This window comes from Amia ocellicauda, chromosome 21, assembly GCF_036373705.1.
Source record: "Amia ocellicauda isolate fAmiCal2 chromosome 21, fAmiCal2.hap1, whole genome shotgun sequence".
In the NCBI taxonomy this organism is placed as follows: Eukaryota; Metazoa; Chordata; class Actinopteri; order Amiiformes; family Amiidae; genus Amia; species Amia ocellicauda.
Window position 1 is genome coordinate 19340019 of NC_089870.1, and position 22840 is coordinate 19362858.

The 22840-nt window shown below is 41.3% G+C and overlaps 1 protein-coding gene across 1 annotated transcript; it reads right to left on the minus strand.

Annotated features, from left to right (window-relative positions):
• Positions 1-1733: 1733 nt before the first annotated feature.
• On the minus strand, positions 1734-22786 carry prorp (protein only RNase P catalytic subunit). The gene is made up of 7 exons (XM_066694480.1): positions 21296-22786; positions 20820-20867; positions 20177-20309; positions 12299-12406; positions 2571-2719; positions 2202-2397; positions 1734-2008 (listed from the first exon to the last, which is right to left on the minus strand). The coding sequence occupies exons 1-7, from the start codon at positions 22234-22236 to the stop codon at positions 1877-1879; spliced, it is 1707 nt and encodes a 568-aa protein (XP_066550577.1). The 5' UTR covers positions 22237-22786; the 3' UTR covers positions 1734-1876.
• Positions 22787-22840: the final 54 nt, after the last annotated feature.

A 22840-nucleotide genomic window follows, 5' to 3' on the forward strand; every position in this document is an offset into this window, starting at 1 on the left:
TATTTATAGACAAGGGAAATGTATTAAAAATTACCAATTAAGTCGTTCTCATAATAAAATGTTCTTTATCTGCATTACAAATAATTGTATTGCCAAGTACTATAAAGCAATAAAAAAGGCAGAGTGTTAGGGTATATTGTGAAAAGTGTAGAATTGAGACCAAGGGCAGTGATGTTCAGACTGTACAATGCACTAGTTAGAGCTCATCTGGATACTGTGTGCAGTTCTGGGCTCCACACTTCAAGAAAGATATCGCTGCTCTAGAGGCAGTTCAGAGGAGAGCAACCAGACTTATTCCAGGTCTGAAGGGAATGTCCTACTGAGAGACTGAGGAACTGAACCTTTTCACCCTGGAACAGAGGAGACTACGTGGGGACTTGATTCAAGTCTTCAAAATCATGAAAGGCATCGACCACATCAAACCAGAGGAGCTTTTCCAGATCAGCAGGGACACACGCACCCGGGACACAAATGGAAATTGGGCTTCAAGGCATTCAAGACAGAAAACAGGAGACACTTCTTCACACAGAGAGGCGTCACAATCTGAACAAACTCCCCAGCGATGTGGTTGAAGCTGAGAATTTGTGAACATTCAAAAATAGACTGGATAGGATCCTTGTATCACGAAGGTGTGCTGTGGTAAGTGGCACCAAGACGTTAGCAGCTGATCCTGTAACTTGCGAGGTGGGACCTCCATGGATCGGACTTGTTTATCCAGCACATCCCACAGATGCTTGATTGGATTGAGATCTGGGGAATTTGCAGGCCAAGTCAACACCTTGAACTCGTGATTCATCAGACCAGGCCACCTTCTTCCATTGCTCCGTGGTCCAGTCCTGATGCTCACGTGCCCATTGTAGGCGCTTTCGGCAGTGGACAGGGGTCAGCATGGGCACCCTGACTGGTCTGCAGCTACGTAGCCCCATACGCCACAAACTGCGACGCACTGTGTGTTCTGACACCTTTCTATCAGAACCAGCATTCACTTTTTCAGCAATTTGAGCTACAGTAGCTCGTCTGTTGGATCGGACCACACGGGCCAGCCTTCGCTCCCCACGTGCATCAATGAGCCTTGGCCACCCATGACCCTGTCGCCTGTTCACCGTATTTAAATAGCCTACTTAATATATATAAACTGTGTGGCAGAGTTTTCTTTAATGTTCGTAAAATATTTTGAAAGCTGTACATTTTCATTGCACACAAATACAGCATTAAAGTGTTTTGATCCAATTAGGTAAAATCCACAGTGCTTAAAACATAATAATACAATTACACCAAAGAAACAAAGCTACAGTACTCTATTCTGCATTTAAATAAACCAGAAGAGAATTCCCTTAGAAATGTTTTCCAGTAGCCAAAATCTATAAAATTAGTATTATATAAGTATTAAAATTAGGATTGTTACACAACAAACATCAGTTGTGCCCACTTGCCAATAGCATAGAATTATGAAATGAGGCTTTTGTTAGTTTAATAGACTTTAACATTATTTGCATTTTATTGCCAATGCCATTTGTGTGAATCAATATACAATTTAACAGCATGGTTTCATTATCAAAAGTATACACATTTCTCTAAATGTCTATGTCAGTATTGATTTGGTTAGGCAATGCACCAGAAGTTGTCACAATAAAATACCATTATATGTTTGAAAATACAGGACTACAGAAATGAGTCAAAAGATAAATGGAAGTATTTCATCGTCTGTTATGATTAAATCAGAGAGGCCAAAGTTCACAAAGGAAACATTATTTATTTACTGAGATTATTTTATTTCTGTACATATAATAGCTCCTCTTCCTGGGCAGATGGAGGTGGAGGTGTTTATTTCCTGCAGAGTATTCATGACAATAACGCTGAAGAAAGGCGGCCCTCTTCACTTGTTTCTTGTGAGACACAGCCATGTTTTGGGGACCTCGTAGGTGCACCTCTCGACCCACTGTGGGTCATACGGAATGTGCCAGCAATTGTCATCTGTCTGGATGATTGTGTCATAGCTTGGTATTTGCTGGAATAAAAAACATTGATCAAATTGAGATGCGTTTCTTTTGAATATTTGAATCATACACATGCATCTGGACTGATGAGAGAGAACTGTCCTGGTGTCCACCTTTCCACCAATTCCCAGGGCAATTATGGTGCATTAAGAACTGACAATAATAATATCTTCTGATTTAATCAGCCCACCATGGACAATTTACCTGAAAAACAATTCTCCTCAGCGAAAGAAAGTTGGGCAGTACCATCTGGTGCCCGCGCTGCCACTTAAAGAAGAGTCGTCTGGTGCTGCTGTTGGGCAGACAGGCCTTGTGGTCCCTCATTAGGTCTCTGCTCACGAACTTGCAGTGGTTTCCTGAGTGCAGGGCTGCGTAGAGCAGGAACGGGTCATCTTCTGAGCTGTCTCAACGAAATATGACCAAGTAAACCATCAGCACAACTGTTATTTTCCAACTTTTTATTCGCAATACCATCTTCATTCTACACTTTACACATATACCAGACAAGGACATACAGGACTGATAACCAATCTGTATATATATAAATCAATATCCTTGGCTGTCCAGACTCACATGTTCTCGGTGAAGAAGCAGTCTGCTTTCTTCTGAATAAGAGACATGTTCCCCCGGTCCCAGGAGCGCGAGGGCCTCAGCATGTGCTTTCGACCCAAGACCAGAACTCTAAGGCCATCCTGGACCAGCTGGGACACCACGGCCAGCAACTGCAGGGACAGAGACACCGGCTCAGCTTTTCACATTGCTTGTAAGGGCGCTTCACTAAACAATGGCAGGGACAGGACTGCGGACTGTTCTGGTCGAATATCGAGTAGCTAGAATAAAATGCTGGCCATTGTAATATATTAAAAAGAAAACATGTATTTTGTTACCTTCCCATCAAGTGATACTTCAGACATACTTTTCACCTGCTTAAAGTTATCACTACTGTAAATATTCATCGCGACAGTGTGATCTAAAGTGTGTAATATGCTTACAAAGTCAGTTGCGCAGAGAGCTGGCTTTTGTTTCACAAATTTTTTTGTGAATGAAAAAAACCCCATCTATTAAACCTGTCAGGCTGCCAAGGTTTACAGACAACCTTTGAAGCATGACTTTAGTCTCTTTCTGAAGTTACAAACGACCAGAAAACTCACTTTGCCTAAACCACACTCGACAAGTGGGACTTAGGAAATGTGTATTATTGTCCTCTTCGTTTTAGGTCCCTCTCCTACTCACTCCGAGAGATTAGTGGGGGATATCCTGCTGCCCAGGAAGTGGTTGTAAGTGTCTCGACTGTGTGTGACTCGGCTAACACCAAAAACAGTCAAGCAGTAATAAAGGAAGTGTGGTATTGGGGGAAGGATGACTTATACTTCACCATGTAGTTTACCACCTCAAATATATCCCCGTCACTCCCTTCCACATTTCCCACTGGCTCATCCATTGTCTTTTTTAAATACAGTAAAATGTGCAATGGTGTATGAACAGTAAATAAACAAAACAACACCATAAATAATTTTAGTTCTTTGTGCTCCCGGGAAATTCCAGAAAGCTGGAAACAGGTACTAATGATGACATGGCAGATTCTGAAGTCAGCATGACAAGGAAGTATGACTTGTTGTCCCTTTTCTTTTTTTAACATTCGCATACTGCAGGTAGTACTTACAGAAAGTAACATTCCCTTATAGTATTTTACAGGACGCTCATAGAAGACTGACAATTTCTGATGCAATGTGCTTCACAAGATGATCGTGTAACACAAGAATGTAATAACATTAAACTAGAAAGTCACACGTTCTATCGATTTTAGGGAGACAGAAAACTGTGTGCATCATGGGTCGGGCTTCTTCAAGAGTTGCTGCACACAAGCCAGGAACATAGTAATAAATAAGGCGTTCATGGAAATAAATAGCAGAGATAAAAAGGTATATAGATATATTTGGTTTAATTAAAATAATAGAAAAGTTAAAAAAGAAAAATTTGCAGCATGAAGTGTCCCCTTGAAATTACTGGGTCCAACAAACACAGCTTATGTGAATATAGGTTAAAATAGGAAAAGCTCTGACCTTTGGCACTATATTTCATTCTTAATTTTCTGCTAATTTATTTTAAGGAAGTGGTGAACACATCAAGCCAGTTGAATTTTAATCTTGGAAACCACCACTTTACTGCAGTATCCTGTTTTAGATCTGAACTTTCCCCTTCTGGAGTTCAAACATGCTTGCACTACTTCTTTCTTTATTAACACCCAACCGTGTGAGACATGCGCATGAAATCTGCATGGTAAACTTCCTGCTAAAAACTCCCCTTTTTTTATCACTGCGAATATCAAAGAGCAGAGTGCCAGGGCAATTGTATAATAAAATCTGACTCACTCTTCACAGGAGACTGAATCATAAAACTGTGAATACACTGCATGATAGATACACTGTAAATATGTGACACTGTCCTACAACTTTTTCCCAAACCGTTCTCTTTTTCAGGAAGTAGAGCACTATATGAAAATGCATCCTGTGCAATCCCAGCAACCTGAATGTATTATCCGTGTTTCTCAGCATATACTCAAAGTGGCTGAGTGAAAAAAGGTGTTGTCTGTATACTTAGCTCAGAAAGGCTTCCATTAAGCTAACGGAAAAGTCAAACACATTCACCAGTAAGCATGCCTGAGCATAACTTGCAGAGATCACTGATATGCAATGGTCTATAATGTCAAAAATATGTTCCAAAAAAACAACAACACTGTCAATACAATGCCAGATCAGTAACGGTTTTCATTGTGAAAATGTATCAGATAAAACAACAGGCCTTCTCTTTGTAGGCCCACTTCTGTTTTCTTTTATTTGCGTTATTACGGAGCCTAAGTCTTTGTCTATCTTTATATCCCTTGGAGTGAACTAGGCTAGATTCAAACAGGTCCTATTCGAATAAAACAAAAAGACACAAGTTGAGAAAGTTCACGTTTCTGTCTGCACGCCCAGATACAAAACAAAGCCTTCACAACGTCAATGAATAAAGCACAGGAACTTGAGATCAGACTGCACAGAGGGAGAAATATAGAGTAACACACTGAATACCTCTGTAAAATGATCTGCAGTTTTGACTTACACTCATGCAATGGGCAAAAGGATGTGTCCCCTCAAAAGTGTACAACTTTATCCCTGCATGCTTCACACAGAAATATGCATAGTCTTCCATTTCAGGTTCAGCAGATGCTCAGATATGTATTTTGCTTGCTATTCTTGATGACACTATAGAACGTTTATTAGCGTGAGCAACCAACTTCAGCATTATTCTCACACAGTGCTATTATCAGTGGGAGGAACTATCTTTCTTCTCCGGAAGCTGACCGCACCAGATTGAGTTTGTGTTTTATGGAGAATAATCCTCAACAAATCAAGCAAAATCAAAAACCCATCTGAAAACGGCCTTGCATAGAAAGCAGAGGGCCACTTCTTTTTGCATTTCATCAGAGGACACAAGGAAAGTGTCCATGCGCTCTTTGCAGCTCGCACATATTTGTGTCTGTGTTGGAGTGAAGAGACGTTGCAGCAACTCAAAGGGAGTCGAGGATAGGCCCGGATTCTCCGCTCAGCCCCATCCTGCAAAATCCCCCCCAAAAAACAGCGTCCCCTGCACCCCAGCAGGCCGAGGCTGACGAATACTGTCTGGCGTGCCGTGCGGGTTCGTAAGAGCGAAAGAGACAGTTATGTGTCTGATAACTTCTCCCTGCCATCCCACAGGTTTTTAAGGTAACTCTCCCTTCCTCCCTCTCTTTCTCACTTTTGTTATCTCTTGCCGATCTGGGGAGTTTTTTTTTTTTCTTTTCTTTCATCTTCCACCCTGAGAAGAGAAAGTCCCTCGCCGCGGAGGGGAGGTACCAGCTCTGTTTGGAAGGAGGCCGCCAACACAAGGAATGTTTAAGTAAAATGGCGAGTGGGACACTGTCCAGCACACAACCCACCCAGTTGTTCCCAAGCCTCTTTCAACTGAAACTTTCAACAACTTTGGGGTTTCTGTTTAAGACACTGTGACTGTGAGTGGGTTTTACATATAGTGTTGTCTGCTTTCATTAAACTAAATATAAAAATATAGAGGACGGCTTGATACTGCAGACTGTTTTCTTGCAAGTAGTAGATGCTCATTAAAAAAGGTCTGTTATTACAATTGCTACCACATTTATAAAGCCAAATTATAATTGAAGTTTTAACTGTGATTACCTTGTTCCTAATTTCTGAATTCTTCCAAAAAAGCAGAGATCATACACATTTTTTTTTCTTTCTTTATCGAGGCAATGTTGTAAACTTCTGCTACTAGATACAAATCAGTTTCTTTATTGACCTCCTTGCACTTTTTAAAATGTAGGCTCACCTATGTGTTCAGTGTAAAAAGACACTGACTTCCTCTGGCCTGCTATCTGATGTAGGCTTTAGTTCAACGGTGGCAGCTGAGTAATACACATGAAAAAATGGACAATGAATTATAAAGCTGAAGTGAACTTAAAGAAATAAAGAATTCATCTTTCAGATCAGCATAAAAGTGTCACAGCTTCGCATTTAAATCTATCTGACAGTGTAAATCCTAGATACAAAGCGTTGAAGTGTCACAAATGAAACATTATCATCAGATTGCCACTCTTGTCAGTGTCTGTGGTTTGTTTCTGTGTTTTTGTGAATATGCACACTGTTTGGATCATCACAGTAGACTGAGGTTGCTGCTGCTGGTAACAAACAAAGCCACACACACACACACACACACGAACGCACAAAATTTGTAAAAAAAAAAAATCCACTTTTAATAACTTTTGTATTTCACTCCTAAGTTAGTCATATTGTAATAAAAGCAGAAAATCCCCCTATACTTCATTCACGCTTCTGAAAGGGGGTCTGTAGGCGTTCTTAAAAGTCGCTTCCTGCCCTGCAGTTGTGCGGCTGTGTGCAGCGCGGCGTACACTTGCTGCCTTTGCCATTTTACGGTGCATGAAAAGCAACCCACAGCTCACAAGGGGCTTTCTCAAACCCCCCACCTGCCCTCCATCACCCTACCAGACACAGACAGAGATCTTTCCTATTGAAAAGCCATCCGTGCAGCTTTGCTCAGGGTTGTGCTGTGGAAAACCTCAGACCCTTTTTCACTGATGAATCCCGAGGTCAAAGACACTGAAATGGGGGAAGCAAGTTCAGTCAAAACTTCCTTTTTATATTTTTTTTCTCTCAGTCAAGCTGTCATACACTTGACGTGTGACTAACTGGCCCTTTTTGGCTATTGACACAATATTCTTTCCTTCCTTTTGTAATACCAAATTAAACACAAATTATGTTGTGGCGTATGAGTTTGTCTTTCTGAAATCCTGAGTGGAATCAGTTCAGTCAGAACTTCTTCACATCAGGACACATCTCTGTGTGTTTTTGTCCTTTTGCTGCAGAAGTGCTGATGGCTGCTTTGCAATATTGCATGTGCTGAAACGTGTTTTCAGCCTCTTTGTTTTCACCGAGATTATCATAAGTGTGTGGTTGCTCTACATTCAGAGATAAGGTAAAATAACTCAAACTGAAATTAACCCTCAAAGTTTCCTCTCCCGTAGTTACACACTCAATAAGTCCTTTCCAATGTACAGATTTGTTTTGTCAGCTCCAAGAAATTAACACCTAGGTCCAATAATGACTGTAGCAATTTTTTTTTTAGCCTTTTGGTTTTGGTACCATGACAGTGCATCACGATTTCAAGGAAAACTGTATTGTAGGAAAAAAAGTGTTGTTTGTAAAGATGCCAAAACAAAAACGTTAGGTTGGGAAACTGGGTACATTTGCATTTTTCTGGTGAAAATGTGATACCTTACCTAAAGGCTAGTAATGCTTTATGATTTTACACAACCTGGGCGGCAAAGTGCACACAGGGTTTTCCCCCCGATTCTCTACATCTGTCAGACGAAGCCGGTTATGCAAACTGTGATGGAGCAAAGCTAACTATAATGCCGGTCAGAGGTGGAATTCAAGTAAACAGATTACTGATAAAGCAAAGCAAAAGGAAATATTCAGCCCAGGGGGTTCACTCAACTAACATAAGTCTTAAATGCCCTTGAAAGGAATATACTATTGTATTTTTTACTCAAGCAAATTATCTTTAAATGCATTCTGCTTCCTGGACAAGAAAAAAATGTTGTATGTATTAACAGAGGGGTGTGATTAGGAGGAAAATCAGGAAATACAGCTACAGTTAAATACTACAATCTATGGCCAACATAGCAATAAAACTGCGGTTACCGTTCTCAAAGTAAACCACATTCACAATTATCCCTCTCTATGAAGGCGAAGACACAAAAAAAGCTCCTTATCGAATTGATCAAACTCTGCCTTGTTTGAAAAAGGCTTACAATCATAGTCTGTACAGCCAGAAAAGTCAGGTGCAGTTTATATTGCTGTAGACTCTATTCACAATAAAGCAGAGAGAGAGGTCGTAGTTCTCTGCTGAAGTTTGGCTTGTTGGGCTTCTGTAGAACAATCTAAAAATACTGAAATTTCCCCTGCAGGAAGCCACTGTGGTGACAGTAGTCAGCTATCAGGTCTTCAAAGAAGCCTCCACAGGCCTCACCAAGCTGCCTCCTACTTACCAGCACTCCCCCTTCCCCGGGTCACATGACCAAGATTCCGCCCATGGGCTGAGGTCAGATGGAAAATACAGTTGTTACCTCTGAAGGGTCTGGAAAATTAGCTTAAAACTTATATAGGAAACTCCAAGCTCAAAAACATTGAGTTATGTCTCTGTCGAGCTATAAAATCCCCCCAGACAGAGCAATGGAACCTAGGATTGACGTTCACCTCTCTCGACAGTGTGGACTTCGCCAACAGCAACCAGAACATGTGTCTACACCTCTGTTGACAACGAGGCGCACACGTGCACGAGAGATGCATATGTCCTTGTGGAGGATACGACCTGAGCCGACTCAGGGGGCTGGACGGCAATTGGGGAATACCATGAGGGGGGGGAATTATTAACGTACAATATGTCACCTAAACCCTGTGAAGAATATCAGACATAGCGTTACTCTCTGGGTCAGCCTGCATCTTCCCGGCTCCAGAGCTGGAAAAAACGAGCTCAGTCCTCCGTCCTCATGGTAGGGCTTTGCTAATTGTCGCCTCTACTCATCACACATTCCTGTCCTGACTGGAGATGCGCTCCAGTCACGCGGCACTTCGGACTTCAAAAGACACACGTATTGTTCAAATGTATGTTATTATTTTCACAGCACTGTTGTATGTACAGCAGGAAATGCTGCATCAATCCGCAAGAATTAGCTTCCTTCCCCTGATTCAACGGATGATTAAGAACTCTGACCCAAAAAAAGGAAGACTAGTTTGCCAGTAATTCTTGTTCCAGTAACACAGAATAAATCTCTGTATCACTCACGTACGTAGTACAAGGTATGTCACATGTAACCTTTCATTTGACTGATGCATCATGATGCTCTGTAACAGAAATAAACAACCTAAACAAAGTTAATGTCCACTTTTTCACATCACAACAAGTATGATTTGTTTATGTTCTTTAGTCTGCTTCAAACATAGGGCTTTTTTAGGTTACTGCAGTAAAATATGTAAACACAGAAACTCACACACAAAAGGGAATTTGTGGTACACTAAAACTCCCAACAGTGTTATAGTGAAATAAACAAAGCAGGACGCAAGTTGACTGTGCTTTCCAGGATTTGTTTTTAGATGAAGTGTAAGTTTGGTAGAATTCAGTAAAGAAAACACACAAAGAAACAAATTAAGGTAATCACTACAATGAGAATTCATAATTACATGAGCAGTAGGTTCAGTTCATTGGTAGTGAAAATGTCAACCCAAGTTATACCTCTTCTTGGGTTGAGCTTTATGCCTCTAATCTCACAGACAGATCACTCTCAGGTTTGTAAAATGGGGGGGGGATCTGCATCTCTCAGGATGTGGTGCAATGTCAGCTGGTTCATGGCCTCATTTGAATGCGAAGAGTCTCCGTGTGTGTGTGTGTGTGTGTGTGTGTGATGGAATGAAGGAACCAGAAGGGTCTTTACCGCTGGAAGGTGGAAAATGTGAAGCGACTGAGATTTTCTACCTTGGTGGTGAGATGGTGTGATTCCACCAGTTTGTCATCACAGTGTATTGTGAGACTCCACATCCCCCCAGTGGCAAACACAGCACTACTACACTCTTCAGACGCACTGCCTCTGAATGAGTGAATCTGCAGTGGATCGAGAGTTATCTCTATTTGTGTTAAGGACACAGAGGAAGACGGCTTATCGGTGGAGCTGGAAAAGGGGGCTTTCCCTGCCATGTGTCTGCCCCGCACAACATCATCTCGGGGTTATGTTATAAGAGGAGTTTAATCAATGTGATGCACATCAGGAAAAGCCCGTCGAATTTGCAAATGTCTGATTTCGTGTCGTTAGTCTGTTCAAGTCTCACCACAGAGTAGTTTCACAACAGGAGAGTCTGCGATGCTTCCACTCTTTTCCTGACCTTTTCAGAGCCAAGACAGGTTTATACAAACAAAAACAGAAAGAAAGCTCTTGGCATCGGTGGTTCCGTTACAGAAGGCACAGAAACCCACGGAACAACCTTTAAAGTTCCCTGCAGAGCTTTAATTACATTCATGTGGGGAAATTCAGTCAGCATACGTATACACTTGTGTGAGAATCGAAGAAGAGGTCAGTGAGTCACTCCGAGAAAAGATTCCCCTTGGCTTTGCATCCTAACATAGCGACATTAGCCATGTTGTCATAGTGATGGTTTGTTTAACTCTTAAGCCACGCCTTGTACTTCAGCAGGGAGAATAATACACACAAAAAAGAATGAATCACACTGACGCTCGCTGTGAAGCAGGAAAGATGAGGCGATTGGCAGTGAAACCAGAAAACATTCCAGAAATTCCAGACCGAAGTACCGCAACTCCTTCTCTCAGTGTCCAGGTCTCCCTGTCCACACCCAGCTCCTGCCCCTGAGAAAAATGTCCATATATGGCCCCTATTTGATCTATTGCTCATTTTAAACTGAAGTGCAGGAAGAGGACAACCCCAAACTCGCGCCTCATTACAGCCTTCCCAAGTGTACGTATCCGCCAACACGCATTTTCCCAGCATTCATCGCTTTGCATCCCTCCCCCCCCCCAACACACTGCCTTTGCAACAAATCCTTGGCTGATTCCACCTAATGTCGGGGTTGGGGGGAGGCTTGTTCTCAAGACCAGGTCATCTGTCCCTTAGTCAAGTGAGTCTAGACCAAAATAAACTCGACCTCCTACTACATATGACTGTTGGGGTTGTCCGGACTCCCGAAATTAGAGAGGAGACGTTTACAGTAAGAACAGATGACTTCTTTCTCCAACTAGTGCCAGAAGGGCTAGACTGAAAAAAATCCCCATTTCTCAGTAGATTCCTTTTTATGTTGGAAAACTATTGTGTACAGTGCTCGTACAAATATAAAAACACATGTGAACCCCTTTGTGTATACAGTTCATAAATATCAGTCCATAAATATTTGGACAGTGACACAGCTGTCATCATTTTGGCTCTGTACACCACCAAAATGGATTTGAAAGGAAACAATCAAGATGTGCTTTAAGTGTAGACTTTCATATTTAATTTAAGGGTAGTTACATCCAAATTGGGTGACCGATGTAGGATGATGTGATGTGGAATGTTCTGCAATGACCAAGTCAATCACACAGTGCACCCACTTTGGATGTAAAAGATGAAAGTCTACACTTAAAGCACATCTTGATTGTTTCCTTTCAAGTCCATTGTGGAGGCGTACAGAGCCAAAATGATGACAGTTGTGTCACTGTCCAAATATTTATGGACTTAACTGTATGTAAATATATATACACATACACAATATCTATATATATTCATTTGTGAGGGACTTTTTCTCAGTGACCTATTCTGTGCATGAAAGACAGAGCCATGTATTTGTGGCTGTGGCTTGCAGCTTCCTTTGAATCTAATTCTGTAATGCTGCCATTCAGATCTTGCACTGGGTTTTTGTGAAGGTGTTTTTCCCGAATTGTGGGAGGTAAAAACCACAGCTAACTGGTGACCACCCTCATTTCCGACTGGCTTCTACCTGCTGTTAACCTGGAATAGTACTTCTGACAATGTTGCGCAATTGTTCTGGACATCTTTTTCTTGTTTAAACATCTCATTGCAGTATAGTTGTTGTGGGATATTTGCTTTATACACACAAGAAACTGTGTGTGAATTCCTGTTGTATAGGCCGAACTGACTTGTTTATCTGTAGTGGGGGAAAAAAGGGGAAAAGTTAAACACTCACTGTTTCTGACTGATTCCCTTGGGTCGAGGAATTGGCCACGTTGAGTCCGTCGATCACGACATCAAAGGGAGGCTTCCTCTTCACAAACCTTTTGAAGGTCTCCAGCTCCTGTTCGGGTGTAAAAGTGTATCTGAATGTGTGTCTAATTATACTGTCGTACACCGGACTACACTGTCTCAAGATTTATGAGATTGACAGGGTCTTAGCAGTGGGTCTCAATCAAAACTACAACAGCAGAGTTATCACTAAATTAAGTAGCTCTGTGCAGCTTTATTGCCATCATTGCAAAGACAAAGACACTGGAGGTGTGTTTAATTCATAAATTATGTTTAGAACAAGGCAGACGTTCTTAGACCAGTGCCTTTCAGAGCAGTTTAAAACCATGTGTAAGAATAACATGGACTCTTTGGGAAATATATTTGTTATCATCTCACAGATGCTTAATGAGGTGAAGGATATTTACTACACATAATATAATTGCTGACAATAATGTATAAAAACTAAACATCGCTGCAATCTTTACGTTTTACTTTCATTTACAGGTTTGTTTGCATGTGTTCCTGCACACATCCAGAAAAAAGTGCTTTGCTTCAGTTTCAAAACAGGATCCTGTTAATCTGGGGAATTTTCTGTAGTGCTTTTGTTGACATACATCTCATCCTGAGCAGCGCTAAAGGAAAATGCTGGCCAACAAAGCGTGCAAAGACACACACGGCTTCCAAGGAGACTGTTAATTAATCATGGAACCGATCAACAAAAAATGTGTTGTGGAACAGGTTTAATTTATCTTCTTAATCTCTTGGCTGTGTGCACGCTACCACCTGCGTTGTGTGCAACAGGATAGCTTGCAGTCACTCCAAATCCTGCTGCTGTCAACACACACCATGTTTCCAATAAGATCTTATTAATATCTTGAATACAGTAGGTTTGGTGTACCATTGCATGAGATGTGTACATGTTTTACTACTTAAACAAACACACTTCTCCTTTTCTGACATTTGTTTTCTTCCTTACTTTGTTTATTTTTTGTTGCCAATTTCCAGTTCCTTAATGCAAAAAAAAAAAAAACCTCTCCAGGCATTTCCCAGTAACTACAAGGTCAGACCACTTTCTATTACTTCCCCTTTCTCCGTACAAAGTCTGCAGATGCTTGATCAGAAAATTGATCTTCCTCCGGGGTACCGCCAAGCCACAGAGTTTCAGGACAGGAGACATTGTTGCAATACAGGTGAAACTCTGCTCCTTTGTGGCATAAGGGATACAAAATCTATCTTCTGGAGTTCCCTAAAATTACCAGGAGAGGGCTTTATTTGAGACTAAATAAAATAAAGTGAAGATCACAGTTTTTGTGTACCAGAAAGTCAAATGTGTGTGCTGTGGATTCGTCTTTTGACTGGCAATTCCTAATCGACTGAGGAAACCCATTTATTGTCTAATACTGTTCTCAGCAGGTCTTGGTTGATATCTAGTGATATCTTGCTGTGGCAGTTGCAGTTGAAATGCATGCGTCTGGACAGGGGAGCAGGAGAGCGAGTGTGGAGGGGGCAGGGTCCTGTGCGTGTCTGAATTTTAGGGGATTTCCTCACTGGGAGACCAAAGAGAGTTTTAACACCAAACATTGTCCTAACACTCTATGCGCTTTTCAATTCCCCTTGCAATCAAGACAAACTGGCCTTTTGGTTCCTGTAGTCGCATAGTGGGGGTAGTAGCCTCTGTAGAAACAAACCTGAGGGTTGCAATTTATCAAAGATTAAAATATAATCTTCACACACTTTCACACTTACAGTCTGTTTTTGCATCCTGAGCTATTTTCTCATTATAGACCAGATTCCAGTAGCTCAGCACACGGTGCAATTCTCAGAATCCGCAGACCCACGCATTTCTGAATGGACACAAATGGAGCTTGCATGCAAATAATTCAACTGCCTGCCGAAATACTTTTACATCGAGTGCTGAGGTCTTAGTTTCCCATCTGGAGATCATCTTATTTAGGATGGAAATCCTTCTGTCCCAAGTTTCCTTTGGGCTTTTTTTATATACAGATCCCATGTGTTCAAAATAGGGAAATTCCCGTTTTGCTTCCCATGTTGACTTGGAGAAAACATATCTTTTTGGCAGACATTAGTATTTAGCCTTTATTATAATATAGAATATAATGGAATATGTTTTTTATTATGTAATTGTGTTTCAAAAGCCCCCCATGCACAGTAACAAATAAAAAAACTGACCCTTTATAGCTTATATATTGATTTAGTGTACTGTCCTTGAGCTTTTTTTAAAGAAAATACAAAACTTGCCATGGCTTAGGTATGCCATAGGTACCTGGCGTGCGTTGGTCATTGTCTGGCCATGAGGGCAGAAGTACAGTAGGGAAGTTAAAACCGGGGAATCCCAGCCCGTATCGGCCCATGTGAGAACAGGCGTGTCAAGAACAGTGTGTTCCCATTGTGACTTTCTCAAGATAAACCTCTGTGAGCAGAACATGATATTATTATTTTTTTTTTTTAAAGAACCTGGTCACGCGCTTCATAACATACTTCACATGCTTGTCCCTTAGCCATGACGGCAGGGAAACGATAACTTAAAATTCCTTTAATCTGAGTGGTACTGAATTATACTTTTGTTGACTCAAGCGAAGAAGCAGAAATTTAGGAAAATCTGCTTTAGCGTGAATTGTGATGAGTGTCAACCTTTTTAATCTAACTCACTCTGTACACGTTGCAGATTATCAACTACAACAGCAAATAAGTTACAGCCACTTTTGCAAAGGTGGAGTGTTCATGTTAACTAAAGTATCCACCATTATTACCACATGGACAGAGTACACACTGAACAGTTGACGTTGGAACCAGGGTGTACTATTTAGGTGAGATATTGATTACGAAAGACAATGCAAAGTCATGTTTGATTCCAAAATATGTCCTTGTAGTGGTATGTTGTAAAGAGACTTGCTAAATCCGGTTCTGCTGCTGTGTTTGGCTGGCAAAACTAGAGGGACAGGATTTTTCTTACTTAAACACTGCGCAATACCTTAAATGCATGGCAGAAACAGTGTCACAAATGTGTTACTTTAGTTTAGCACATCCTTATGACCTAGTTTGGTATTAGACACACATTAATATTTTAAATATTTGGAAAGTAATTCGACTAAGGATAAGATTAAATCCAAACTTTGTAAATTAAGTCGCTACCAAGTACAGTTTTACAATTTTCTATTAGCGGGTGGGTCAAAGATTTGATTTAATCCTGGTATACACCTATAAAAACAGAGAGAATGATAAGCCTTCTATGCCCTGACTGAAATACATTCCTTCTATTCACCCCTGAGGAGGGAAATTTGCATCCATTAACATGCTAACGCTGGGATTTTTTTCTCTCTCTTCATGGTAACAGCTTGTTATTTTTTTCCCAGAAAACTAGTTTGAATTACACGGAAGTGATATATATACGAAAGGGAAGACAATACGACAACAAGAAAAGAACCAGAGTGTTGAAATTCTGTTCTTGCTAAAACTTTGAGTGCATGTTGCTGGTGCAGCCAGAAGAGGAAGCTGGACTGTGATGCACAACCTGCAGTAACCCAACCTGAGGTCTCGCCTCATGATGTGCAAATCTAGAAGCACTGTACATTCCCTGCTACTCAGAACTTAATGTGCCCATGTCTTGCTGTGAAATTAATGCCCTCTTTCACGCCTCATCTCTGTAATTATTAAACCGTTAAAAATGCTTGAAGACCCAGTACTGGGGACATATCGTTAAACTTTCATAGCTCAACATTCCTATAGTCTTTCAGCTTGTATTGATCTATAATACTGAGCACAACAGACTCAGATCCACTTCATAAAAAAGTCCCAATGCAAAGCACTCGTTTGTGTTTTATGGAAATACACTCCAACACAGACTGCTTAACCCACATGTTTCAGGTAAATACAAGCAGAAAACAAGTCTTTCCTCAAAATAAATAAATATAAATAAAATAGTATATATATAATTTTTTGTTTTGTTTTCCAATTTGAAATAAACTTAAGGTCCTTATGCATTTGTTCAAGGCTTGTTTCACTTCAACAAAGTTAATTTTCTGTTCAGGGTTAAAGTGTACAGAGAAGGGACTTTCCACTATCTGTTGTGAATAGCTCTCAGTAAGCAGCTGAAATTGGAAACCACTGTCTGTTGCTTTTTGCTGCTGCAGATTTTCTTTCAACATTCAGCAAAGTATGTGTTGTAGTGGATGCCTCTCGAAAAAAGAAAACGCATACCACATTAAATACAGAAAATCCAGACCCTTTATATGCAACATTTCCTTAGCTTCAACACCTACAAATAAAACACATCTTTGATAAAACAATAAGAAGATAAATGTAGACAAATATTAGTCAACACTTTCATCGCTTTGAAAGATTTTATCGCTCACAAAAGATGATATATCTGCAGGTACATTTGTTGAAATGGTTAAGATTCTAAGTATCCTGCATGCAATCCTAAACATTATTGCCCTAGATTTATTTTCTCACTGATTAAGAGGCTACTTTTATCCTGCGTACTGTGCATGTTGCACGCATATACGTATTTATTTAACTACTTATGTATGGATTTCTTTATCTTTAATTACGTTTACCTAGCTACAAAGAACAGTCAGCATTTGGGTCACTGCACATATTGTTGCAGTAATGCTGCAATAATACTGCACGCTTTTGCAGTATCAACCTGCCTCTGAAATGGTTTATTGTTCTTCAGGTCCTGCACACGACCAAAAACTAAACTAAACTGGATTAAAACCGCAATCCTGCATTAAAAACATCTGTAGAAAATGGTCTCCCTTAAACACAGTGAAATCCTAATTATATTTCTGTACAATAAGAAGTTTAAACATGCGGGGTAGCTGAAAGTTTGGGGATTTTGACGTTCAAAAGTGGAGACTGAGGTAAAAAACAACTGCATATTTCTGCCTCATGTTAAAATGCCAGCCTGCTTTGTAAAGTGGTGCTCCCTCCCTCTTAACACTAGACCGAAATGTGTGAAACAAACAAAAAAGACAATACTAACGCCTCAGCTTAATTGTTCCTTTAACTGCTTCTGGAATGTCTCTTTCCTTGCTCAAACACCCTTGGGGCCCCAGTGTACTATAAGAAACACAGAGCTTTGTTGTTTTGATTTTTTCTTTCTTTCTTTCTTGTGAGAGCCCTGCGCTAAGGAAGTACAAAGAGAAATAAGGCAGGGACATGTGCTGGAAATCCCCCGGCTTGGGCTAAATTAGGCGGCTGGCTCTGCAGAAGGCACAGCTTTCTATTTTGATTGAGCCACAGTGGCTGACCACAGGTGTTCTTCATTTCCTCCTCACAGCACCTTTGGTTCATCTCCTTTCAGTTCCTTAAGCCTCACGGGAGATTTTCCTGAAAGGTGCATGCATATGGGGGCAGGGAGAGGGGCGTGTGAAAACAAAAGCTGCACAAATAAGAATATCATCTGTTAGGCTACACTTGACCCTAACCTCTCCTCAGAACTACCGCCCTGTCTCCCTACTCCCCTTCCTCTCAAAGACCCTTGAGCGGGCGGTCCACAATCAGCTCTCTGCATTTCTTTCCCATCACTCACTCCTGGATCCTCTACAATCCGGCTTCCGCACAGCTCACTCCACTGAGACGGCTCTCCTGGCTGTCACTGACTCCCTCAGCTGTGCTCGGGCAGCCTCCCTCTCCTCAGTCCTCATCCTCCTTGATCTCTCTGCAGCATTTGACACCGTGGATCACTCCATCCTCCTCTCCTGCCTCACTGACCTTGGAATCTCTGGGACTGCTCTCACCTGGTTCTCCCCCTACCTAAGCGACCGGGCCAACCAAGTGACATGGCAAGGCTCCTCATCCACCCCCCAACCTCTCCTCACAGGTGTTCCCCCAGACTCCGTCCTGGGCCCCCTCCTGTTCTCTCTCTACACTCGCTCCCTGGGCCCCCTCATCGCATCCCATGGTTTCTCTTACCATTTTTACGCAGGTGATGCACAGAACTTCCTGTCTTTTGCCTCCTCTGACCCTCTCATCTATTCCTGTTTGTCTGCTATCTCTGCCTGGAAGCAATCACACCACCTCAAGCTCAACCTCTCCAAATCTTATCTCCTCTTTTCTCCCCCCTCTTCCTCATTTTCCTCATGACCTCTCCATCTCAATCCCCTTGAAATCTACGACTCTTTTCCTCTTCTTCCGCTAAGAACCTAGGAGTCACCCTCGATCCTGCGCTCTCCTACACTCAGCACATCACCACGCTGACGCGCACCTGCAGATTCTTCCTGAGCAACATACGCTGAATCCGACCCATCCTCACCGTCTACTCGACTCAGCTACTCGTCCAGTCCCTGGTCCTCTCCTGCCTGGACTACTGCAACTCCCTCCTGGCCGGCCTGCCTGCAACTACTACCCGCCCGCTCCAGCTCATCCAGAACTCTGCGGCTCGTCTGGTATTCTGTCTTCCCATGATTCGCACACGCTACTCCACTGCTCCGCTCCCTCCACTGGCTCCAGATAACGGCACGCATTCAGTTCAAGACCCTGACCCTCACCTACCGCTGTCTCAACCAGACTGCACCAAGCTACCTTCAGACACTCGTCTCCCCATACATCCCCTCCAGACCACTGCGGTCTTCCAATGCCAGAAGACTATCTCTGACTCCTCTCCACTCTCCTTCCTCCAGAGCTGCTACTTCTCATCCCCCTAAATGGTGGAACGCCCTTCCCACTGAAGTCAAAACAGCAGAATCCTTGACCTCCTTCCGGTGATTACTCAAGACACATCTTTTCAGACAGTACCTGTAATTTAGTCATTCATTATCCTGTAAGATTGCACTGATACAACGTTTTGTCATACTCTTGCCTTTGCATTAGTAGCACTTGTATTGTTTATGTTGATTTCCCCAATGCTCCCTTTCCCTTAACATCCTATCTGCACTTATCAGCTTTTACAATCTAGGATGTAAGACCTTATATATTGCTTACTGTATCTCCTATACACTTGTGTAAATTCTAAATGTGTAAAATGTATTATGCCTGAACTGTATTGTATTATTGTATTGTACTGTATTGCACTGTATTATTGCACTTTGTATTGCTCTGATATTTTGTAAGTCGCGCTGAACAAGGGTGTCTGCTAATAAATAAATAATAATAATAATAATAATAATAATAATAATAATAATAATAATAATAATAGGCTGGGAAAGAGGGCAAGTGGGAGAAAATATCAAATTTTCCCTGCTGTGTAATGCAGCATATTTCAGTGCATTGCTCAAATTTGTGTTTTACAGTTGTTTCCAATGCGATGCAATAAAGCACTTATGCATAATATAGCTTACAATAAAAAAATGCATTCCTGTAAAGAAGTACACTTTAGAGAAAGATAAGGACAATTAAAAATCATACAAGAGCAATTACAGATAGATATACACTATAAAGCTGCAAGGAGCTTATAGTCTAATACATGACACAGAAAGGGTAAACATTAATTTAAACTCTATACTTCATACCACATAGAAGGCTGCTTCAAAGGTCTACATTATGGTCTACAATATGTTGACTTTGTTCTCTCTTGGCTTCAAGAAAAAAAAAAGCGGTTTGGTTGCAGGCTAAAAATCAGAAACTGGATTTCCCCCTTATTTATTTTCAAATCTTTTTGTCCTGGTGTGTCCTTGGGGCCACCTAGTGGACAACCTTCAGAAACAAACATGTCCAAACATACACTTAGAGCCATGCAATCTCCCAGCTGAAAATACAGTGATGCACAAAATGTACGTATATAAAGCAAACATGTACAGATATGTTATATGCAGTGACTCTGTATAAAATACATGAAGGAGGAGAAGGAAAAGAAAACATCTAGACGAAATTGTCTTACTTCTGGAGTGGTCTTATTGAAGACATCTGGGCCCTCGATGACATCACGCATCACACTGTCCCTCAGCTGTCTGTACTCGTCCTCGCTCAGCTGAATGGACTCCAGGCCGGCTTTGCAGCTCTGACATACACCTCTGGGTAGTAGAAGGGCAATTACTCCTGGTTATTATTGTTATTGTGGCTATTAATGTGGTCTCAAAAAAAAAAAAAGAAAACAGTGGTCCCAAGCTAACCTTCTTCAAAATCAGCAGGCTTGCTATATGAAAATACTTTCCCATCTCAGCTCTTCTAAAGGCTGCTAAAACAAGTAGATGTGGAGGCAGTTTTGGAGATGCTATGCAAAATCGGAAATAGCAGAAAGTCCACTGGTTTGAGATCATCAGATGCTTGCAAATGTGTGTTTGTAAATAAACACACATTACTGTAGTGTCCCCCGCCCCTTCCTGTTGCCACTTTTAGTAATCGACTTATACGTAGAATGAGAGAAGGTATTTCCTGTCGATACAAATATACCATAAGACAAGAACTCTCAAGTCTAATTTTAGCTTGTGCAGAGGGATAACGAAGGATCATAAACACAGTAGTACTTGGTCAGTAAGGCAGGAACTCAGAAGAAAAGGAAATAAAGGTGAGAATTTCATTACCTGGCATTAATCGTGGCCCAGCTTCCTTTCCACTGGTTCCCTGGTAGACTTACAGGAAAAAAAAAAAACATTAATTTCTGCATTTGCTTCGGAATATCAAAATAATACACATAATAGACTTTCAAGTAATACATGAGCATATGTTTACTTAGACTTTTGAATAAGGTTTTCTAAAAAGTAGAGTAGTGAATGAAAGAGTATTGGAAAGCCACAATTGTGCAGCTTTTGTAAATATAAAGTCAGTGGCAAATGGGACCAATGTGATTTTTGTTTTTGTTTTGTTTATAAAATAATTTGACTAACTAGTAATTAAAACTAGGATAGAATTAAATCCAGAGTATTTTGGGCCCACTTCTCATTCAGAGTGCAGTTACCACAGGTGTCTTGGGATTAAATTGAATTGTTTATTTAGTTCTCACATATCACTGCAGTCATCTTAGACACAAAATATCATTGTGAGTCTCAGTGCAACCTACCTTTCAAACCAGGCCTTGATAGACCGTGCCAGTGCCTCATCTGGATAGATCTGGTTCTCTCTCATATAGAAGAGAATGGAGTGCAACTTGCTTTCACTACTAAGGTCCGACCCACTGTTGAACAGTAACTGCCATATGTCCTGCCTGGGATTAACCCCCTTCTCCATCATTTCATCATACAATCTCCAACCAGTTGCGGTATCCCCATGCTGGACAGCCCCATTGATGGCATCCGCATAGTTGCGTGCGGAGGGGGTGATGACTTTCTTGATGGTTTCCAAAAGCAGCAGACACTCTTGCCAGCGCTCAGTCCTGCTAAAGCCTTTAACAAACAGGCTGTAGGCCCCCATATCCAGAGTCTTGAAACGATTCTTCATGATGTCATACATGTCAAAGACCTCTGTGTGGTGGCTGCCATGGACACACACGGTCAGGTACCTCAGAAGGAGTTCGTAGCTCAGTGTTCCTGTCTCCATTGCCACGAAGGCCAAAAGAGACTTGGCAACATCAATGTCAGTGTTGGCGACCAGCATCTTCTCCATCATCCTCACCTCAAACCTTTGAGGAATCTTGAAGTTCTCCTTTAGATTCTTCCACTCCGTCACTGTCAGTGGGTGGCTCGGGATGTCACCCCCTTTAGCCGACACTTTTCGCCCGTCTTCATGTGGATCATCCCCCATTTTCCTCTTCTGGAACTCGGCTGTCCTGCTTGCTGTCCCAGCATCGAACACAGATTTGGGACGAGCTTGCCTTTCTTTGCCAAGATAGTCTTTCTGTTTTATTCCTTGTTTCTTGTATACCCCTGGAGGTTTATTGCCCTCTCTGGTGGATAAGCATTGCACATTCTTGTGCATAAAAAACAGGTGAGTCCTTGAGTAAATTAAACGTGGGTTTACCTTTTTAAAATGAGCTCTTGTGTATGAGAACAGTAGGGATCCCATCTTTAGAGATTCAAATGTGGAACTGCTTTGTATGAGTCCACATTAAAAGAGAAGCCTTAGATTTTCACAGGTTCAATACGAGAAAGTAGTTTACAGATGCCTAAAGTAGCACCATCATGCTTAGAATTAGTAATCTTGTAAATTCAAAAAGCAGAAAATAAAAAACGCGTTGCTTTTTTATGCAGCTTACTTTTCCAAGCTGTATCACTCAGCAGCCGTCTTTAGATATCGGCTGTGGTGAATGTCACAAAGCCTTGTAAAGTCGACATGTAGATTGTGAGAATACAAGAACAATTGTTTTCACAACTTGATATTAACCCATGGAAAGAGCTCTACTTTCTGTTCTGCTGATCTGAATTGAGTTCCGTTTTGCTTTATTCATTCATCATAGGATAACAATGTGAAGTATCACGGGTACAAATGATTAATTTGATCTGAACCGCTGTATAAATATGGACAAAGGTTATTTAACTACCACTAACAACTTCGATTAGATGAAAAAACATGCTCGTTGACAGAACTCCCGCAGAGTCGCATTTAATGACGCCATAAGAAAGCGACGAGGTGCTCGGAGGTTAAAGGTTATTTGCAGACTGCGCCTTCA